Here is a 21,595-nt window from a genome sequence, read left to right on the forward strand (position 1 = left end):
ACGTTGAGCGTCTCTTCATGTATTTGTTGACTGATCGTATGTCACCCCCTGAGCAGTGTCTGCTCAGCTCCTTGGCCCACTCGTTGGTTGGGTTGTGCATTTTTGATGCTGAGTTGCTATCTCGCTCCTCGGTCTACACCAGAGGACTTAGGATCGGCATATTATGGTGGCGCAGCCACATCAGGGTTCAGAGCAGCTCAGTTCACAGTAGCTAAACTGTGGAGCCAACCTGGATGCCCCTCAGTAGATGAGTGGGTAAAGAACTGTGATACACACACAATGGAATATACTCACATTAAAAGAGAGTGGAATCCTGGCGTCTGCAGGTGAATGGATGGAGCTGGAGAGCGTCCTGCTGAGTGAAGTGAGCCGGTCTCCAAAGCCAAAGGCCGAGTGTTCCCTCTGACGAGTGGATGCTGATCCGTGGGGGGGGAGGACACGGGAAACATGGAGGAACCGTGGTTGGTCAAGGGGCGGGAGGGTGGGGAGATGCATGGGGGCAGGAAGGCGGTGGAGTGAGGTGGACGTCATGACCCTGGGCACGTCTGTGACCGCACTCTGTGAACAATCGGAAACGCAGAGTCGTGCTGCCGTTGTGTGCAGTGACTCCCGACGTGTCCTGCTGCCATCTAACCCTAGTTAAAATAGTAAGTTCGTTAAAAATAGGCCCAGGTGTTGGCCCCACCGCCTTTGCTGGCCGGGCTGGGTGTCGCTCAGTGGTCAGGTGCTGATCTCGCACCCCACATCCCTGGTCCGCCCCCAGCTGGTCAGACGGCGCCCGGCTCCTTCCGAGGCCCTCTGCCGGCAGACCCCGCGCTTTCGCCGGTCTTCCTCTGGCCTGCAGTGCCAGCCCCTGGACAGAACGTGGCCTGGGGCAGGGTCCACTGGACACTTGGAAATTAACTAGCAGGTCTGCTCTGTGCCCTTCGAGCCTCAGCACTTCCTGGGCGCGGTGCTCAGCCCCTCCACAGGAGTCCTGCTGTGTCCCCTGCAGCAGGCAGGGCTGGGGAGCAGGGGCCACGGGCCAGGGCAGGCCTCGGCAGCTCTGGCTGGCCCTTAGGCCCTGCTGGCTGAGGCCCTGCTCCTCGGGGCCTACCTGGGAGCAGACCTCTCTGTAATTCCAGGGGTGCTGCGGGGCGTCTGCCCATCCTGCTGTGTGAGGTTCCGTGGGTTGCTAAGCGTCTCTGAACCACGCCTGATGAGAAACACGCCTACGCTAAGCTGTTCCTAAGGCACGAGGCCTCCCCAACTGGGGGATGGAGCAGGTGGTCACCACTGGGGAGGGTGCAGGCCTCCAGGCGGGGAGCCAGCAGGTACGCCAGGCGCAGGCCCTGACGATGGGAGGGAGGCCACTGCTGGAGGGGCGTCTGTGGGGGACGCCTGCGCCTCCCAGGGAGGAAGGTGTCCCTGAGCCTCGGGAGCCCGTCCATGAGTGGCCGGCCATCCGTGGTGCAGAGACCGTGACAGGCGGACAGGCCGGGGCACGCAGCAGTGGCCCTGTGCCGAGCAGGCCGGTCCCAGAGGTGGCGCTGCAGGGTGCACAGCCCGCTGGGCAGAGGGCACAGCCCGCTGGGCAGAGGGCGCCTCAGAGTGGAGAGCAGGTTCGTGGCCATGGCTGGAGGCCCCAGGGAGGTGGGGGGAGGACACTGGCCAGGAGCAGGGGCTGAGCCGCAGCTGGGTGGGCGGGTGGCCCCGGGTGTGCCGAGGTGCCCGGCTCTGCGGGGTCGCCGTCAGGGCGCACTGGCGAGGGCTGTGCCATGGCCCCGTGCTCCAGGAGGTGACTGCAGGTGACTCCGCAAGTGTCTCCACAGCAAGAGTCACGCCCCAGGGGCAGACCCCAGATGGGAGCAGTCCCTCCTTGGCCCAGAGCCCCCAGGGCTCCCAGCTCATGCCCTCCAGGTGGGCCCCGTGCCAGGCTGGGTCTGCTGCAGGGCCTGGCACTGCCTGCCCGCTCTTGGGCACTGTCCCCAGGCTCCCGCGCCGCTCCTTGGGGACGCCGTGCCAGGGCCAGTGTTGCAGGGTGTCTTCCAAGGGGGCTGATGACCTGGGGGCAGAGCTGCAGCCCCTCACCTGAGGCACTGGGGATGGAGGTGACAGGTAACACCCAGCTCTGCTTGGGGGGTCCTGACAGAACCCGGGGGAAGCAGGCAGGTCCTTGGCAGAGGAGGAGACCGAGGTTCCGGGTGGGGACTCGTGGACCTGGACCAAGGCTGGTGAGCAGGGCCGTGCCGCTTGCCCCTGGAGCCCTGCTGTGGTCTGGGGCTGTGTTCGTGGTGAAGCTGAGTCGCTGAACAGAGACCTCGTGGGCTGCGGAGCCCGAGGTCCCTGCCCGGCCGGCCTGGGAAGAAAGTGTGCAAACGTGTTCCTGCTTCAGGGCCCTGGGCTTGCTGTTCCCTGACCTGCAACACCCTTCCCCGTGTGGCCGGCGTCTGCCTTCCTTGGCACAGGGGCCTCTGCTCAGTGGAGCCAGTCTGCGGAGGGTTCCATCTGCCCAGGGCCCCGGCTCTCCCTCCTGTTATGCAGAGGTGGACACGACGCACCCATGGGGATAGTGGGACACTGTCCCCACAGCAACCAGGCGTCCTTAGGGTGGGACTCAGCTGTCTTATTGCTTCTGAGTCCCAGGCCTGGGCCTGCCCTGGCATGTGCCCAGTTAGTGTCCATGAGATGGACGGATGAGCAAAGGCAGATGGACGGATGGACGGAAAGGAGGGACAGGTGGGTGGGTGGGTGGGTGGATGGATGGACAGGTGGGTGGGTGGGTGGAGGGTCAGGTGGGTGGGTGGGTGGAGGGTCAGGTGGGTGGGTGGGTGGAGGGACAGGTGGGTGGATGGATGGATGGACAGGCGGATGGATGGATGGACAGGCGGGTGGGTGAGTCTGTAGGTGTTGAGTAAGTAGATGGGTAGATGAGTGGATGGACGGGCAGACGGACAGGGGGAGGCGTGGTTGTCTGGGGACGAGTGTCCACATGTGGGGGAGAGTGAGCTGGACAAGGTCATGTGTCCTTGACGTCACGGGGAGGGGTCGGAACGCTGGCAGAGGTTTGGCAGGAGGGTGTGCGGTTCACAAGGCCCCTGGGCCCGCGTGGCAAGAGGAAGGGAGATGGGCAGTGGTACGGGGGGGGGGGGCTGGGGGCCGGCAGTGACCTTGTCTGGGGCTCGGCCCCTTTCGCTCCGCTTGGCCTCGGCTGCTACCCCCCTGAGCTGGGCTGGCCTCTTCCCTCCCGACACCCTGGGAGTGACCTGGGCCTGCTGGAGGGGACCCAGGCCGGGGGCACGTGTGACTCAGCTCCAGTTTCCCCAGCGGAAGTGGGTCTGCCCAGGCTGCCCCTGCCCCCCAGGGCCTGCCCCTGCCCTCCCCCAGGGCCTGCCCCTGCCCTCCCCCAGAGCCTGCCCTGCCCCCCCAGGGCCTGCCCCTGCCCTCCCCCAGGGCCTGCCCCTGCCCCCCCCCCAGGGCCTGCCCCTGTCCCCCCCAGGGCCTGCCCCTGCCCCCCCAGGGCCTGCCCCTGCCCCCCAGGGCCTGCCCCTGCCCTCCCCCAGAGCCTGCCCCTGCCCCCCCAGGGCCTGCCCTTTCCCCCCCAGGCTGCCCCTGCCCCCCCAGGGCCTGCCCCTGCCCCCCAGGGCCTGCCCCTGCCCCCCCCCAGGGCCTGCCCCTGCCCCCCCAGGGCCTGCCCCTGCCCCCCCAGGGCCTGCCCCTGCCCCCCGCAGAGCCTGGGGCTTCCAGTCGAAGGCCCCGGCCGCCAGGCCTGAGGCCCGAGACACAGCCACCTTCTCTCCCTGTCTCTTTCTCGGCTGGGGGTTGAATGGGCACTTTGCCACTGGTCCTCCGTCCCCGCCCTGTTTTGTCCTCCAGTTGTGGGTGGACACAGTGTGTGAGGAGCTGAGCATGGAGGCCGGTGCCTCCCACCTGTGAGCCCAGTGCTCTGAGGCCCTGCCCGGCCTGGCCCTGGCCTCTTTCGTGTTACCCTGAGCAGGGTCCAGCCGGTTGCCAGGCCGACCTTGAACTTGGCACGCTCCTGCCTGGGGCTCTGCGTCCTGGGGATGACAGGTGTGGCCACCCCTGCTACAGACCATCTTCTCCAAGTCCTGGCCCCGGGCCGTCTCGGGCCTCTGTTGTCCTCAGGCCGGTCAGTCCTGGTGTCCCCTCCTGCAGCCCCGAGGTGAGGAGCGTCCCCAGCTGCAGCTCCTGCCCAGACGGCGCCCCCCGCCGAGCGCCAGCGGCGCCTAATTGCTGGCGCAGATGTGGCGCTGCGGCTCCCGCGTGGCCGCCGTGTGCTGGGAGCGTAATTAGCCCTGATTACTCATTTGCTGGGGGCCGTGTCGACTCCATATCTAATAACTTCCCAATTACCCGGGCGCCGCCGCACGTGCGCCAGCCCTTCCAGGTCTGCTTCTTGGGGATGCTGCAGTGGCAGCTCCGTCCCGTCCCTCTCCTGTGGCCCTCTCTGCCGGCACGGGGCGCCACCCCACAGACCACGGCGCTGTCCAGCACGGGTCCTTTGGCTGGGCTTCAGCGCAGGCTGCGGCCCAGGACAGGGGTGGGGTCGGCAGCAGGGCTGGCCTGGGCTTGTCTCCTCTTCCTGGTCACTGTCCTGTGACCTGCGAGTGGCCAGCAGGGACGGGGCCCCGGCAACCCTCAAGGTGCTTCTCGGCCTGGCACCTCCCTCGCTGGCCAGCTCCCTGGGGAGGGAGCCGCCCTCCGCTCTGCGTGTGGCGTCTTGCCTGCGTTTGCCCGTCCTGGGGACAGAGCCAGGGCACTGCTGTGACCTCGTGTACCGTCGGGCCAGGTCGTCCCTGGTCCTGCCCTCCTGTCCCTCTCCCTCCCTGGCTTTGCTCAGGAGGTCCACCAGCCCTAGCCCACCAGCAGACCTGCCCCGTTGTCCCCCGGTGGCCCAGATGCCTGAGCCCAAGAAGGTGGCAGGTGGCTGTGTCGCCACCGTAATGTGAGTGGGGCTGGGGTTGGTGAACACCTACTGTGTGCTGGGCTGGGGTTGGTGAACACCTACTGTGTGCTGGGCTGGGGTTGGTGAACGCCTACTGTGTGCTGGGCTGGGGTTGGTGAACGCCTACTGTGTGCTGGGCTGGGGTTGCTGGTGGTTAATGAACACCTACTGTGTGCTGGGCCCTGTTCAAGGCCCAGGTACCTGGCAGGGGACACACTCTGGCCTAGATGCTCAGCTCTGACTTTGACCACTGAGTGACCTTGGGCAGCCAGCTTGACTTCTCTGTGCTTCAGTTCTCCCCTCTGCAAGGGGGAGGTAAGGAAGGATTGTTGGGGTGACTGCATGAGCTCTTGTGTAGCCCCCCTCCCCAAAGTAGAGACTGAGGGTCAGAGTGGTTGAGCTTGCCCGGGGGCTCCCAGTCCCGCCAACAGGTGAGCAGGGCCTCAGGACTGCAGCCCACAGGGCCAGCTTCCTGGCGTCCATCCAGAGCTGCCTCGGAAGACAGACGGGTCGGGGAGCACAGTCCTGTGGCTTTGGGCTGGGGATCAGCCTCAGGGACCCTGGACGGTCATGGGCTTCGGGGCAGCAGTGGGCAGAGGGGCCTAGGAAGGGCCCTGCCAACTGGAGACGGAACTGCCCAGGTGCGCGAGGGGACCCACTTGGCCAGGCCACGGGGCCTCCCAGCACACAGCCCTCGGTTCTGTTCCTGGGCCCTGGGCCCGCTCCACTGGCCCCAGCACTTGCCCCCGGCGGCTCCCTCATTCCTCTATCGTCCCTCCTGAGGGTGGCACCGTGTCCACACTCCAGGTGGCACAGGGTCTGACACCTCCCCCTGGGGGCAGCAGCAGGACCCAGCGCAAGGGGCCCCACGGGCTCCTGGGCAAGCAGCCTGCGGTCCCCCTGGGCCTGTGGTCACCCTGGGCCTGTGGTTCCCCCTGGTCTGCCGTCCCCCTGGTCTGCTGTCCCCCTACTCTGCCGTCCCCCTGGTCTGCGGTCCCCCTGGTCTGCTGTCCCCCTGGTCTGCCGTCCCCCTGGTCTGCGGTCCCCCTGGTCTGCCGTCCCCCTGGGCCTGCAGCTGCTCGGGTCAAGCCTGTCTCTAGTCCATGGTCCGCGTGTCGCAGCACGGATGGGCCTGGACCAAGATGCTGACCGAAAGTGTCCCCATGAAGGGCTGTGAGTTGGTCCCAGGTCCCTGGGCCGACCCCCGCAGGCGCTCCACAGGACAGCCGGGGTCAGGGGTGCTGGGGAGTGGGGTGACTCTCGGGGACGGGGTCTTGGCTGTGACATGGTGAATGTGCTGAAGTGACCGAGGCGAGGTGGCCCGACTCTGGATTTGCACAACTTAAATGGACCAGTGGGCCCTGGGCTTGACCCCTCAGCCCTGCAGAAGAAGAAGAGGTGGACGGATCGGAGTGTGCGGATTCCCTCTCAGTAGAACTAAAATGCAGCCCGGTCCCCAGGCTCAGGGCCTCGCAGGGATCCGCTCAATTAGGTAAAACCGGGACCCAGAAGTCACGGCGTGCCCTCGGGCGGGTTGTGGCGCCCTGGCTCTCCCTGCCACTCAGCACAGGTCCTGGCGGGCAGCCGGCGGGCGGCCGAAGTCCCCTTTGTCCCAAGGAGCCTGGGAACCCACATGCGCCCGTGGTGCCCAAGCAGCCTGGTGGCACTTCGGCAGCCACGCGCTCAAAGCCCGGCCTGCGTGGGCCCCGAGGCAGCTCTGAAAGGCCTGGTTTCCCGGCTCCCCGGGAGGGGACGGGGACAGCTGGCCCCACGTAACACACCTTGAGTGGAGACAGGCCTCGGCCAACCCTGGCCGCGAGCTGCTTGTCCTCAGTGGGGACCCTGACTGCCATCCGCGTACAGGCTCTGGCCTGGGCTCGCGATGGCGCTGAGAACCGTTGTCTTCCCCCTCCCCGGCCCCGTGGCGGCGGCCACGCCTGTGTGTTGATGCCGCCCCGAGTTCCTCCCGAGTCCTGGGTGGAGCTGGCCCGAGGAGGGACTGGCGCCTCGTCCTGTGTCAACCACCCAGGGCACAACGGACAGGTGCCAGGGACCCGCAGGGCCAGGTGCTGTGGGAGCTCTGGGGTTGGGTGAGTGGCGTGCTGGCACCTACGCCAACCGCGCTCACAGTCACGCTGCTGGGCGGGGCTTCTGCCCAGGGTCTCCCCGCGCAGACCAAGGCGCCCCCGGCCACAGCCTCCGTGGGGCTCAGCCAGGAGAGAACCAGCTGCCTCCTCCCTGGGCCGCCAGGACTCACCGTCTGGGCCGGCGACAGGGCTGGCGGCCCTCGGCGCACACCTGCCAGCCCGGGTGGAGCCCTGCCCTGGCCACGGCTCGCCCTGCTGCCTCTGGGTGGTCAGGCCTCAAACTGGTCTGTGGGCCCCTGGGGAGGGCCCGCTGCCCACCCGGGCAGCACCAACAGGACACCGTGGCACGCTGGGCTCCGTGTCCGTGGGACGACGGCCCCGTGGCGTCCTGAGCCGGCCTGTCCCCCTCCTGGCCCTCCTCCCTCCCAAGCCCGACCTCCCTGGAAGACCTTGTGGATCCGCTGCTGGGGGAGCCCGCCTGGCCTCCTGCTCCCGGGAGTCTCGCACCCTGGGCTCTGCCCTGCTGCCCCGGGCTCTGCCCCACCTGCTGCCCTCTGCCCACAGCCTCGCCCCTCCTCTGCCTCACTGTTGAGGCCCCGGACAGCTGAGCCAGGTGCCGGCCACTCTGCACCCTCGTGGCGAAGGAGCCTCGGAGGGTGGACTGTGGGTCTGTGCCTGGCACACGGTGCTCAGGGGCTCTTTCTCCCATTGGCGGCTGGCCCTAGAGCTGAGCTGGGCACCGGGCAGCTCCTGACCACACCGTGCTGGCCGACTCCCACCAGGGCTCCTCCAGCGGCCATCGCCACCCCACAAGGTCCCTCCGCCGCCCACTCCCAGCAGGACCTGGCCCCTCGGCTCAGGAGGGAAGCAGGACAGGCAGGGTCCAGACCACCCAGGGGCTGGCATGAGTTGCCTGACTGACCGCCAACGCTCCCCGGCAACAGGAGCCCCGCCGGCCCGTCCAGCCGTCCTGGGATGCATCAGGACGCGGCAGCCTGCGCCTGGTGTCCTTTAGCGCCCCCCTGGCAGGAGTCCCCGAGATGACCCAGGGCCAGGCGGGAAGCAGCCAGGTCTCTGCGGGGGGACGGGGGGGGGGCACGTCTGTAGGGGCTCAGGCCCCGCCACGCTGCGGCCCACCCTGACCCGAGCGCGGGATGCCCCGCCCGGGCGCCTGCCCCGCGGCGGGGAGATCTGCAGGGCTGTGGTCTGGGCAGTCACCATATGGATCCCATAAATCAAAGCTTCCAGGAAACCAACGGTAGATTTATAGTCCCGCGCCGTGGGGCCCGCGGGGCCGCTGGCCGAGGAGTCCTGACCGCGGCCGCTCAGGCACTTGGGTTTTATGGCACTAATCCCCGAAAAAACATGGGTCAGCAGCAGCTGCCTCCCGCAGCCAGGCTGTCTCTGCGGCTGTCACCAGGAGGAGGGTCCCCACCCCCGCCGCCCCGCAGCTCAGTGGGCCCCCAGCCCCACCTGGCAGTGCTCAGCTGCCCCCCACCCCCGCGGGAGCCGGCCACCACCAGCTCTGAAGCTCCCTGACCCCCTGCCCTGACGGGGTTTGGCCTCAGACTGCTGCCCCCGGCCTCGGTCTCCCCACCTGTGAAGGGGACAGACAGGCCGTGACCGTGGGACGGTGATAACAGGTGTGGGGAGGAGCGGGGTCCTTTAAGGGGGAGAGATTCCTTCTGGGGTCGGGAGAAAGTTCTGGAGATGGACGGGGGACAGTACGACACTAAAGTATGCGAATGAGCTGGGCACTTGGAAATGGTCTGCCTGGCTGGGCACAGTGGCCACACCTGTGATCCCAGTGACTGGGGAGGCTGAGGCAGGAGGATCACAGGTCTCCATGTGCTCGGTGATGGGGGTGTCTGGAGGAGCCAGTCCCCAGGGCATGGAGAAGGGACACCCCCCAATTCTCAGGGTGCAGCTGAGATGGCACCGGGGCTGTCAGCCAGGCCCTGGCCACTCACTGGGAAGGCACGCGACGTGCCCGTCCCTGTCACCCAGGGGACGGGCTGAGTGAGGTCGCCCCCGGGCTCCCTCCAGGTGCTCTCCAGTGTGGCTGCCACTGCCCGCGGGGGGTGACGTTTCCCGCGGGTGGCCCGGTGTCCAGCCTGGGGTCCCGGGCTGGCAGATGCTCGCTCTGGCTGCCTGAGCAGCCAAGCCCCTGGCCACGAAGGCCCGGCCACGGGAGGGTGCCACAGCCGGGGCCCTTCCCTCCTACCTCCAGGTGGACTGGCCGGCGGGCACTCACCCTGTCCCCTCCTTTCCTCACAGGTCACCTCTGCGTCTCTGGAGGCATCCGCAGCTGTCCGCCCCCCTGCCCGCGAGCCGGAGCCGCGGCCGGGCCCCCCCGAGGAGAGCCTGCCTAGAGACCCCAGGCCCACCCAGGAGCTGAGGCCAGCACAGGGCCTGCCGAGTGGCCACGACGGGGACAGACCAGACCTCACGGGCACAGGTAGGCGCCGGCTCGTCTCATTTCTCTGGGTTCTGGACAGAGCTGTCCTGCAGGCTGGGGGCGGAGGCCACTAGCTCGGCTCCACTAGTGTCCTGTGTCCCTGGACACGGTCTCCCTAGGTGGCCTGCTCCTGTCTTCGTGTCTTTGGCGTTTAGTCAAAAGCCCTGGTCCTTGGGCTTCATGTGCGGGTGGTGCCCGGCCTCGGTCTGCAGCCGCTGCTGCCCTGTACCTGGTGCCGTCCGCTTTTGTGAATGTCCTCTCGACGTCTCGGAGCCGTGGGCTCCCTTCTGAGTTGGCTGTGAACAAGCTCGTGTCTTGGGGTGCGGGGTCCGCGTGGCTGGCCGCAGGAGCAGCCCAGGCGCTGGGGTTGCCGCTGACCGCTGCCCAGTCCGTCTCCCGCCCGCCTGCTCGCGGACACCAGTACTGGCCTCAGGTGGCTACGCTCCCCTGGGAACTGTGGTGCCTACCACCCGCCTCGGGCGGGCGTGGCAGTGGGCTGGGGGGCAGGTGGCCAGTGTCAGCTCCCCTGGACACCGTGTCCTCCCAGCCTCCCCGAGGCTGTAGGCCCTGCGTCGGCCAGTGAGACCGTCCCGAGGGCCTGGTGGCAGCGACTGCAGGAGACCTGGGTGTGTCCTGGCCCAGCGCTGTCCCCTGGGAGGACAGGCCTCCCTGTGCCAGCACTGAGAGGGCCGTGGCCCGAGGCACAGCAGGCTGAGGAGATGGGCACCGAGAGCCCAGCAGGTGACGCACAGGCAGGTGGGGGCGTGGCTGGCGGGGCTGGGGGATGCCGGCTGGTCCCCCTCGGGCCCTGGCTTGATCTTGGTGTCCATCTCGGGACAACCCAACCCAACCTCCTCTCCCCTGAGATGACGCCGTGAGGGAAGGGCCAGGGCTCGGGCCAGGGACGGACCTGGCTGACCAGGGGCTCTTGGCCTTGGAGCCCCTGAGGGACTGCCAGACATGGGCAGGAGGGGACGGGGCCTAGGGCAGCTCAGGTGACCCGGGTGGCAGTTCCCACGGGGGAGCCAGCCCCACCCACTCAAATCGCTCGGGGCCGCGGACGATGAGCGTCCTGCTCCGCTGCCCAGTCGAGGTCCATGAGCCGAGGGTCCCTGGTCCCGGCTCCCAGAGCAGGGTGGACGGGTGAGGGGACCCCGTGAGGGCAAGACGCTGCTTGGCCTGTGACTGCCGCTCCCCCAGGGCCCAGCTCAGTGCTGGCCCCTGGAGCCCGCGAGTCCACGCCCAGCTTTGCAGAGGCGGACGGCGGGCAGAGGTGCAGGTGGGCGGCCACCCCCAGGGCTGCCTGTCACGGCAGGCCAGGGTCCTCTGGGCTCGGGGACCGGGAAGTCTGCCCTCCGTCTCCCTCCTGCCCAGGGAGGACCCGCAAGGCGCCCTGCAGGCGGTCCCAGGCGGGCTCCGAGGGGAGCTGCGGCTACTGGCGGAGGGCTGCGCCGTCTCCACGCCTCCGCTTCCCTCTGCGAGGTGCGGGCCGGGGGTGGGTGGCCTCTGTGACAGCGTGGCTTGGCTGTGTGTGGCAGCAGCCCGCCCCCACACAGCAGGGCGTGGGCTGGGCCTGGTCCCTGTGCCCATGGTCCTCCCTGCTGGCCCAGCCTCGGGCTGCCTTCTAGAGGGACCTGCATGGGAGGACCCGTGACCCGGGTCCAGGGCCAGCTGCCTCCTCCTGGAGCCTGCAGGAGGTGTCCAGGGGGTCTGGGTGCCGAGGGGCTGCAGAGGCTGTGGGGTCGGGCTTGTGTGTCCCTTCAGGGGCCCCCGGGAGGCCGGGCCAGCAGGGGAACAGCTGGCCGGGAGCCCCCTGCCCTGTGGCGTGTGGGGGCCAGCGGGGTGGGCCAGGGGCACTCGCCCGCCGGCCAGCTGCTCCTCATCAGTCTGCGCCCAGCCTGGGGGCAGCTTCCCAGCCGAGAGCTGCCAAGAATGTCCCCCAGCCAGGCCCTGCCAGGGGCGGCCGCGGCTGCTGGGAAACGTGACGGTGACTAATGGCTTATCACACACCTGCCACCTCCCCTCCGGGGGCAGCAGACACAGCCTGCAGGGCCAGCTGTGCACAGCCAGCCGGGAGGGGGCGGCGCGGGGACAAGCAGGTCCAGACACCGGGAGGGGATGCTGGCACGGGTGCACACCCGGGGCCCACACACACAACACACACGCACCAGCACAGACGAGCACACGGGAATACACAGAGACGACACGCCACAACCCGCACAGCCCCACACGCATGCACGGGCACGTGCCCAGAAGTCGGGCACACGTGCGACTCGCACCCCCACCCGGGCACACGGGGCGGACGGGACACACGCTCAGGCACATAGGACAGGAGCAGGTCTCCAACACGCGTGCACAGGGACATGCACACAGAGTCCCTCATGTCACACAGGGACATGTGGGTGTGGAGTCAGCCACAGACCCCTCCACACACACACGCACACGCACACGCACACGCGTGGGCGCCAGGACTCCAGGTGCGCACACCCGCAGGTGGGACGGCCGCACACGGTGGGCGCGTCCCTGTCTCTCCCCTGCTCAGGTCCGGGGGCCAGGGACACTGATTCTGTCTGTCGCTGGCCCTGGCAACGGTGGTCCCGCCAGCTACTGGCCTGGCAGGGCCCCTCTTGGACGGCGGCCATGAGGCCAGGGTGCGCCCAGCACACGCTGTTCGTTTGACCCAGGTTCCCCGCAGACGTCCCCTACGTGGGGACAGCTGCTCACCAGGGGAGCAAGGACAGGCGTCCTGGGAGCCCTGAGCCAGGCCATGGCTAGGACCATGGCCCAGGGACACGGCCGGCCAGCGGCACCTCGTGTCCCCAGCGGCAGCTGCCCGGGGAGGGCTGCCCCTGGCTGGGCGGGGGTGGGCGGCGGAGGCCCTGCACCCTCCTCTTCCGCCGCTGGGCAGCCTGAGGACCCTCCGGTCCTGCTCTTCACCCCGCGGGCTGCTCAGGAGAGGGCCTGCCCCGTCCTGTGGCTGTGGGGACAGAGCGTCAGGAGCTTGGTGGTGCCACATGACACGCCCGGCTCTCTCGGGGCTCGGGGTCAGCAGCCAACCCGGTATCCCCAGGCACCGTCTGTCTGGCCGCATCTGTCTGTCGGGCAGACGGGCTCCTGGCAGAGGTGGGGCCCCCATGGCCAGGAGCTTGGCTGGGCCCCAAGGAGTCCTGCAGGCCGCAGCTGGACACCAGGCGCCCGGGAGCCTCTGCCCAGTGCCCGGCGGAGCTGCCCCAGCCCCTCAAGCTGCGTGACCGCCTTGGCTCCGGGCAGTCTCCTGCCTGGCCCTCCTGGGACCGCCTCGTAGCCCTGGGAGCGGCTTGCATGCCGGCGCAGGAGCAGTCGTGGTGTGCACCGGGGACGCAGGAGGGCAGAGACCCTCCCGCTCGGTCGCTCCTGCCCCTCCAGGGTCCCCTCCTGGTCAGCTGTGTGGCCACGGCGCTCTGCCTGCTACTGGGTCCACTTTCATGAAACGAGCACTTCATTTGGGCAGTGGGGAGGACAAGGCCCGAGCCCTGACATCAGCAGGGCCCACGGTGGCCTGGGACAGGAGCAGCCCGCCACCTGCAGCGTCACCCCAGGGGTCTGGTCACCCTACCTGCACCTCCTGCCACCTAAGCTGGTGACGAAGGTTTGGGTGGAAAGTTAGGATTGGCAGAGCCACGGAAGTGACCGTCTGGGGCATGCTGCGGGCCAGGACACCCTGGCTGTGGCCTCTACCACCCACGCCCTGCACGCCCCGACCCAGCTGGGCAGTCCGCGCCAGGTGACCGGGGTCATCAGGTTGGCCCCGTGGCGGGTGAGTGCGGAGGAGCATGGCTGTGACCTGCTGTGGCCGCACCAGCTCTCACTCGCGGCCACCAGCTTGGAGCAGGCCCCGTCTGAAAACCTCTGCACGCGTCCCCCCAGGCTGTAGGGGCCCGTCTGCTGGTCCATCGGGCCTCCGTGCTGCGTCCCGTGTGCACTGTTCACCGTGTTCATGGAGCACCTCCTGTGGCCCGGGGCGTGGCACAGGAGCAGGGCAATGGGCCACGGAGCAGGGCCGGCAGGGCAGGAGGGGGAGGCGGGCCTGGCTCGGAGGCCGGCCATGGGGCTTTGCTGGAGGGGCTCCGGGAGGCAGGAGCAAGTGCCAAGGCCCCGGGGCAGCCGCGCCCACCCGCCACCCCTTAGTGCCTGGCACCGTGCACATAGTAGGCCCTCAGCAAACTTCTGTTGAGTGAATACAAGCTTTGAAGTCGTCTGGGCCTGGGACCTTGGTCCCAGGGCTGATCCCGGAGGCTCAGGGTGCAGTCTGGCCTCTGCCCAGGAGGATGGGACACCCATGGCCTTGGCCGCCACCCTGGTCACCAGGCGCACCCCAGGTCCAGACAGGGACCCGCCCTCCCCCAGCCTCTCCACAGCGTGTCCCAGGAAACAGCCAGGGCACCTCAGTGCAGGGGTCCCTCTGCCCAGCTAAGTCCAGCCCAGGCCGCGGCCCAGCCGTCTCCCGATTGGCTGGGATGGACTCGGGCCGAGCAGCAGGAAGCAGGCAGGAGGGCCCCCCGGAGGAGGTGGCGTCTGACTGGGCATTGGACCCGTGCAGGGCAGAGGGGAGGCTCCTGGGGGGACCCCAGGATCGGGAACCTGATGGCGATGACAGAGATGCCTCCTGTCACCGTGCCCTGGCAGCGTCCCTCTGTCCCCGGAACCCAGGGCCCTCCGAGCAGCCCAGGGCCACCCCTCAGCCCCTGGACCTGCTGGGCAGGGCCTCTCCCCGGGGCCTGGACGCGCTGTGATCTGGGCTGCTGGGCCGACCCGGGCCGTCCAGCAGGGCGTGGCCTGTCTTCTCAGGAGCCTGTGGCCCTGGGGTGTCCCTTCCCGTCAGACAGAACAGAGGCCAGGGACGGGTGGGAGAGCGGCCTCTGGCACCTCTCGTCCCCATCTGCGAAGTGGGCTCTGGGAGGGCGAGGTGAGCGCTGGTGCCCCTGCAGCCGTGGGCTGACCCGCCTGCTCCGCCTGGTGCACCCTGCGACCTTCCAGAGTGAAGGGGGCGGTCGGTGGACAGAGCGAGGGGTGCGCCCCCCGCTCTCCTCCAGGCAGCCTGGGGACCCCCACCCGCGGGGCAGTTCCAGATCAGGGCTCACCCGTCCCTGGGGCTGTGTGCATGTGTCCCCACGTCTTCACACCTGCGCAGGTCCCGGCGGAGAAGCGCGTGCAGCCGAGGTGTGCGTCCGCCCACGGCTGGGAGCGTCCGTGTCCGGTGCTGTGCCTGGGTGTGGTTCCTGTGTCAGCAAGTGTTCTCGTGAGTGTGCGCCTTGGTGTGTCCGTGTGTCCGTGCGTGTGCTGGTGTGTCCAGTGCGTGTGCCCCAGAGGCCTGTCTGCTCTGTGGCCGCCCTGGCTCCGCGCGAGGGGATCAGCTGGGAACAGTGGCTTTGGTGGCTGGCCCTCCGCCCGCCCCTGGCCTCCCAGGTCCCCGCCAGGCTGCCTCACGCAGAGGCGGGCTCAGAGGCTCCAGGGGTGCGGTGCTGACGGTGTGGTGGGCACAGGCGGCCTCCAGCAGCTGGACTTCCTGCCTGGTGTCCCTCCCTGTCCCTCTCCACACCAGCCTTATCTGATGACCTAGTCCTTCAGCCCTGACCCTGACCCTGGTGGGGGCGGGGACAGCTCTGCAGTCACCAGGCCCTGGGGACAAGGCCTGCTATCTGCTGCTCAGACCTGAGGCTCTGGTCACGAGTTCTCTGAGAGGCAGGCAGAGACCCCTGCAGGGCTCAGGAATGTGCCCTGGGGTCGCTGCAGCCACCCGGAGGGGCCAGGGGAAGCAGCTGGCCCTGGCCTCCCCAGAAGGCAGCGGCCTGGAGAGCAGGGCACCTGCCTGGGCCTGCGGATGGGGGGTGGCCAGGCAGGCGGGAAGGCAGAGCCGAGTGGGCGCGCACTCGGAGCCGTCGGACGAGACCCCCGGCTCCCCCCACCTGCGACCTCGCGGGGCGTCTGGAGCCCTGAACAGCACCTCATGCTCCTCAGCCTGCACAGGCCCCCAGCTCCCAGCACCCGACCGGCAAGAGAGCCCTGATACGGAGGGCCCCCAACACCCCACGGCCCGTGAACAGACACACGGTGTCACCTGCACACTCTCTTTGTCACACTCAAGCAGGACTCATGTCTACGCACAGTCCCCATGCACATGAGCACACTACTACCCCATCACGCAGTACTGTGCCTGCACGCATAGTACTACCACATGCACATAGTCCTGCGCACAGTACTACCTGCACAGTACTCACACACAGTACTCACACACAGCACTCACACACAGTACTCACACACAGTTCTCTCTCTCACACACAGTACTCACACACAGTACTCACACAGTACTCACACTCAGTACTCTCACACAGTACTCACACTCAGTACTCACACACAGTACTCACACAGTACTCACACAGTACTCACACTCAGTACTCACACACAGTACTCACACTCAGTACTCACACAGTACTCACACTCAGTACTCACACAGTACTCACACAGTACTCACACAGTACTCACACACAGTACTCACACACAGTTCTCTCTCTCTCACACACACACACACACACACACACACACACGGCTCTGTCTCGACACGGCTGCTCCCCAGGCTCGCCTGGCCAGCCTCAGGTCTCTCAGAAGGCGCCACAACGGACACTTCCTGTTTCCCTCTAAGTGCAGAGGAGCAGAGGCCAGTTGGGCCCTCGGGTGACCGGCCCCGGCTGGGCAGCAGGAGTCCGCAGAGGGCAGGAGTCATCCCCTGGGAACCCACACGCCTCTTACTGGTAGAGCGGGGGGTCAGAGTGGACCACTGCTCTCTGGGATAGTCACACGGGGTCCACAGGGTTGTGTCCTTGGCCCAGAAGCCGCTGTCACTGACCCTGGGCTGTCCCCTGTGGGCTCGCGCCTACCCCAGCTTCGACTCAGATCTTGTCATGTCCCCTCCGAGTCCAGGCCCGTGGCAGCCCTTCCGCCTCAGCCCGGCTGTCCTGGGGCGACGGCCTGGGGAGCGTCCTCCCCGGCCCTCAGGTCGAGGGGCCCCTGCTGGACACACTCGGTGGGGGTCGTGCCACCCTGGACGTAAGGCAGGCCAGGCTCCCAACTTGGGGCTCAGGGACCCCCTCTGGGCCTCTGCTGCTGAGCCTGGGCTTCGTGGTGGCGAGGGTGGCCAGGGTGGCCAGGGTGGCCAGGGTGGCGGGAGCCGTGTCCTGCACACACAGGGGCAGTGCTTGGCTTCCTCCCGACTCCACTGCCGACTTGCTGTGTGACTTCAAGCCGCCTCTCAACCTCTCTGAGCTCTCGTTTCCACACCTCTAAGACGGTGCCGATAGCACCCACCCAAGCCCCCAGGCAGCTCAGGGGCCCTGACCGCTGCCCGGCACCAGGCCACGTGAGTGACCTGTTAGCGCAGTGGCTCCTCCTCTGCCCTGCTGCTCCTTGTCCTTCTTGACAAGCCTGGACCTGCACAGGACGTCGGCCCACAGGGGCCGTGGCTGAGCGCCCTGGGTGCCGGACACCTCCCTGCAGGACGTGGGTGAGCTCCGCAGGCCATCAGCCAGGCCTGCCGGGTCAGGTCGGGGGAACAGAGGGTCAGGGCCTGTCCCACGGTGGCCCCGGGCAAGCGTGCGCCCTGCTGTTCCCTGGGGCTCTCTGGCAAGCAGAGGTGGGGGGCTTGGGACTGCGTCCCGTCGTGAAAGTCCTGCCGCCCCGGCACCCCCCCTGCGCCCTGTGCTGCCCCTCCTGTGGGACACGGGGCCCTCTGCGCCACCCCGGCCCAGACACAGGCCTGGGCGGGGCTCCAGGGCGACCTGCTGCCTCAGTGGCCCGGCTGGGGCAGGAGGCTGGGGCAGGAGGCTGGGGCAGGAGGCTGGAACAGGAGGCTGGGACAGGAGGCTGGGGCAGGGAGGGAGGCGCACATGCGGGCAGGGCCCCCTCTGGGCCGCGGCGCCCCTGGCACCCTCAGCGCTGAGCACAGGGCCCCACTGCCAGAGTCCCGAGGGGGACCCAGGCAGGGCCACCCCTGGCAGATGGCTGCTCCTGGGCCCTGGGCGAGGCCAGAGGCCTCACTGGAGCCCGGCTGAGCTGCAGGCCGAGGTGTCCACCCCCAGGTGCCACTCGGTCGGCCTGTGGCTGACGGATGGCCGCGGCCCCGCGAGGCTGATGGCCCATTTTTCACCCGCAGGCTCTCCCCTTGCGCCCGCGGAGCCCGCGATCCATCCTGCCGCCTCCCGAGGCCCCGCGGTAATGGGGTCGTAGATCACTCCTGGCGGACAGCGGGGCCGGGCGCGGGCCCTGGGAACGGGCGGGGACTCTGGGCAGGAGGCTGCAGCCGCAGACAGGCGGCCCTGGACCTGGGGAGGGACCTTTAGGGCCCAGCTGGGGGAGGGCACCCACAGCAGGCGTCACCCTGTGTGCCTGCCGGGCTCCTGAGGCCAGTGACAGTGGCCCCGTGGTCAGGGTTGAGGGTCGCCATCCAGAGACCTGCTCCCCGTGTGGGTGATGCAGATGGCCCCCATGCCCTGGCCAGGCAGGGCTCAGGGAGGTGGCCCAGCAGGGCTGCCCCGGGCCCCCGTGCAGCGGCACAGGGTCCCACCGCCAGCGCACCCCCACCCTGTCAGCTCCCGCACGGGTGGCCCTGCGCCCTCTCTGGCCGGCTTCCCCAGGCCCTGCACCAGGTGAAGGCTGCTCTGGGACCCCGCGCCAGCTCGGGGCAGCATTGGTGCCATCTGTCCTCAGCGCCGTCCTTGTCCCCTGGTCTTCTGGGTGGCTCCCACCCCAGGGGTTGGCTGGGAGACCTTTGGGGGGTGCTCCTCTGTACAATGGTGACGGGGGCTGCGCGTGCTCCCCGCCGGGGGAAGGAGCCGGCCCGCTGCCCTCAGCACCCAGTGGCCTTCACCCCCGGGAGCCGGGGAGAAGGGGCTCGGGTGACACCTCGCGGGCCTCTGGGCAGCCCTGGCTGCACCCCCTGCTGGGTGGACCTCGGAGGAGCTGCGGCCTGCTCCCGCGAGTACCTGACCACGGTGCTTGGAACCCCACGAGGACATGGGGCACGGACGGCCCCGAGGTGCCCGGGAACTGGTCTCTCCACGACTGTGGGTCCAGGTGCTCACAGGTCGTGTCCTGCAGGTGGGCGGTGGGCACTGGCCTGCAGAGGGCGGGAGCTCCCCAGCACCAGGGCTCGGCCTCCAGGCCACGGGGTCCCAGAGTCCTCGTCTCCCGGGAGACCGCCCCCTGTCACGGCCCCGGGCCTCCCTCCTTCACCGGCCTCCCTCGCGGGCTGCTGTGTCCCTCTCGTGGGCCCCTGCCCTGGGGCCTTGGCACCTGTGGCCCTCCCCCACGGGCCCCGCCCTCCTGAGTGGCCCTGGTTTGTTTTCTTCCTGGCCTGGACGGCGCCTGCCCCGACCGTCCTGTGGGTTGACTTTCTTCTCCTCGGTTCTAATCTCTGTCCCTGAGCCAGGGCCACAGCCCGGGAGCCTCATCCCACGTCCCGCTCAGGGTGTGTCCCCAGAGTGAGGGGGGGGCCTGGCTCGCGGTAGTCGCTCAGTAACCGAGGCTGCAAGGGGGCGAGGGAAGGAGGGTGGTGGACGTCCAGGAGTGGGCAGGCGGGGGAGGGGAGGAGACGGGTTTGGAGGGGCTGCGGCCTGGGGACGGCCCGGTTCTGACCACTGGTGCCGGGGGAGTGGAAGGAGGTGGCCCTGGGTCGGGGCGGGTTAAAGGGCACCGGTGTCTCAACTCAAGCAAGTAGAGATCTGTCCCCAGACAGCTGTCCCTAGATAACCTGAGCCATGAGTGACCCTTGCTGACCAAAACGGCCCTCCAGGCCCTGAGGCTCCAGCTGGGTGCTGGGAGGGACAAGACGGCCTGGGGGCAGCGGCCTCCCTCAGGAGCTCCCTGGCTGAGCGCGTCCCCGCGTCTAGGTGGCCAGCGGGCTGCAGACCTGGCCATTCGGGGCTCTGCTTCCCTTCCTCCTCGCACGGGCTGCTGGTCCCTCGCTGTCCTGGCCACCCGACACAGGAGGGTCTCGAGCTCTCCCAGCTGAGCCGCGGCGGGAGGCCGGCCTGGCCCTCGTGGACAGCGCTCTCGTCAGCCCTGGGAACCGGCTCCCTGCTGCTTCCCGGGGGGACACTGAGGCCTGCTGCAGCCAGGGGGGACCCCGAGCCCCCACGGCCGAGCTCGGGCCCCGCGAGACCACCTCAGACGGGCTGGGAGGTGCCCCTTCCCACACTTACCTCTGTGTCCCCAGAACCTGGGGTGGTGGCTGGCATACAGTAGGTGCTCAGTAAATCCAGGCTGCCTGCAGCTCCTGAGGCCACAGTCAGGGGTCACAGGCAGGTGACACCATTCCCGGGACCAGTGAGAGGTGGCCCCGGTCCTGTGCTTCCTGGTGCAGCTTCCCTCCTGGGGTGGGGGCTCGGCAAGTCCACCTCCGCCTCCCGCCGTGGACAGGGTGACAGGTTGGGGTCAGCTGTGGTCCGTGACCGGGAGGGAACTTGGGAACCAGGGAGACCTGGGCTCCACTTTCACCCTCTGGTTTACTGCTCGGGCTTCTTAAGTGGGGGGAGGTCCGAAGCCAGCACCCCCACCTGGCCTGTCCCCTCCGGCCACCTGGGGAGCCACCTGGGGAGCTGAGACAGCTGCCTGGCGGTCCTGACGGCCAGCGCCCGGCGGCAGAGGTTGCTGGGCTGTTAGGACATCACGTCCTGTGTCTGCACTTTGGAGATGGGGACCTGGCAGAATGACAGGCCTGGCCGGGCTGGGCAGAGGGGACGGGCCCTCCGGGAGTCCATGGCAGCCTCTTTATTACAGGGCCTCCTCGGCCGCCGGCGCCCGAGGTTGACAGGACGAGGCGCCAGCCTCCCTGGCGGGCCGGGTGGACGTTGACGCTGTCAGCTGGGCCCCACGCCTGCCTCTGTGTGGTGGCCTGGGCCCTCCCAACCTTCGGCACCGCCTCCTGGGAGAGGGCCTCCCTCCCCGTGTCTGTCCAGGAGGCCGAGGCTCAGGGGCAGTCTCTGTGGTGACCACGTGAGCAGAGGGGACAGACACGTCTCCTGGGAGCCTGAGGTCGGCGTGCGGGCGGCCCCACCTGCAGGCCTAGAGGAGGGCACCCGGGCTCCGCGGCTCAGGTCCTGCCTCCGTCTGCCGTGGCCTCCCCTGTGTCTGTCCGGACCCTCGTGCGAGGACACTCTGACCCCAGCCCTGGCCTGAGGACATCTGCAAAGGCCTGTGTCCAACAAGCCCCACCCTGGGCTGGGGTGGCAGGAGAGGGGACGCGCCCAGCCTGCTGCCCCTGCCCCCGGGCGGTGGCAGAGCTGGGCCCTGCCAGCCTCTCCCCTGCCTGGCTCTGTGTCCTGCTGAGGGTCCCCGGAACCCGGAGGCGAGCTGCCGCCTGCTGAGCCCCACTCTGGCAGAGGGACACTGGCGCAGCTGTGGCCTGAGGAGCGGTGTCAGCAGAGGCTCAGCCCGTCCTCCTGTCCCGGGTCCCTGCCCCCTGGGGTCCTGTGGGCCTCCCTCCCTTCCCAGGCTCACTCCCGACCCCTCGCAGCCCAGGAGCCCCTCCCTGGAAACAGACTTGCACTTGACCCTTGAACCCAGGGAAGACAGCAGAAATAATAGGAGCAGCGGGCGGGCGGGGGGCAGCAGGACACCCCGCTAACCTCAGCTTCAGAGGGCGACAGGTGCTTGGCTCACGTAGGGACTCGGACGCCGTGGGCTGTGCCCAGCTCTGGCCGTCTGGTCCTACGGGTGTGACCTGTGTCTTCAGAGGGCTGTGCTGCCCGGCACGTGGCTCTGCAGCCATCCAGCAGGGCTGCCCCAGGCCAGGCCTGAGGCCCAAGGACAGCCCCCACCCAGGCAGAGTGCAGGGTGTCCGAGGCAGTGCGTCCTGGTGAGGCTGGGCTGCTGTCCCCTCCCTCCCTGCCACCTTGGGCTCTGACGAGGCTGGTCGGGGGGGCAGCTCAGGGGGGCCTGTGAGGCTGCCGCTGCAGGCAGCTGACTCGGGGTGGCTCCCGCTGGCCTGGAGGAGCCTGGGTGGCTGGTGGCAGTCTTGGAGCCCGTGTAGCTGCGGTCAGCGCTGCTCCGACTAGTACGGCTCCTGCCATACAG

General features: G+C 68.6%; 1 protein-coding gene and 1 long non-coding RNA gene across 7 annotated transcripts in view; one reads left to right on the plus strand and one right to left on the minus strand.

The window, feature by feature from the left end:
• The window catches only part of Gse1 (Gse1 coiled-coil protein), a 282,134-nt gene that overhangs the window by 75,899 nt on the left and 184,640 nt on the right, over nucleotides 1-21,595 (plus strand). For all 4 annotated transcript variants that reach the window (XM_040279235.2, XM_040279234.2, XM_040279233.2 and 1 more), the window contains exon 2: nucleotides 9,310-9,490. In XM_040279235.2, the coding sequence (XP_040135169.2) occupies nucleotides 9,310-9,490 (181 nt within the window). The remainder of the gene's footprint in view (nucleotides 1-9,309; nucleotides 9,491-21,595) is intronic.
• LOC144370944 (uncharacterized) lies at nucleotides 9,492-20,428 on the minus strand. Of its 3 annotated transcripts, XR_013431075.1 has the most exons (3): nucleotides 19,723-20,428; nucleotides 14,611-14,748; nucleotides 9,492-14,499 (listed from the first exon to the last, which is right to left on the minus strand). It is a non-coding gene; the product is annotated as an uncharacterized LOC144370944 (long non-coding RNA). The 3 variants fall into 3 exon arrangements; XR_013431076.1 differs by lacking the exon at nucleotides 19,723-20,428 and having other exon boundaries at nucleotides 14,653-18,205; XR_013431074.1 differs by lacking the exon at nucleotides 19,723-20,428 and having other exon boundaries at nucleotides 14,611-18,205.

This window comes from Ictidomys tridecemlineatus, chromosome 15 (assembly GCF_052094955.1).
Source record: "Ictidomys tridecemlineatus isolate mIctTri1 chromosome 15, mIctTri1.hap1, whole genome shotgun sequence".
Taxonomy (NCBI): Eukaryota; Metazoa; Chordata; class Mammalia; order Rodentia; family Sciuridae; genus Ictidomys; species Ictidomys tridecemlineatus.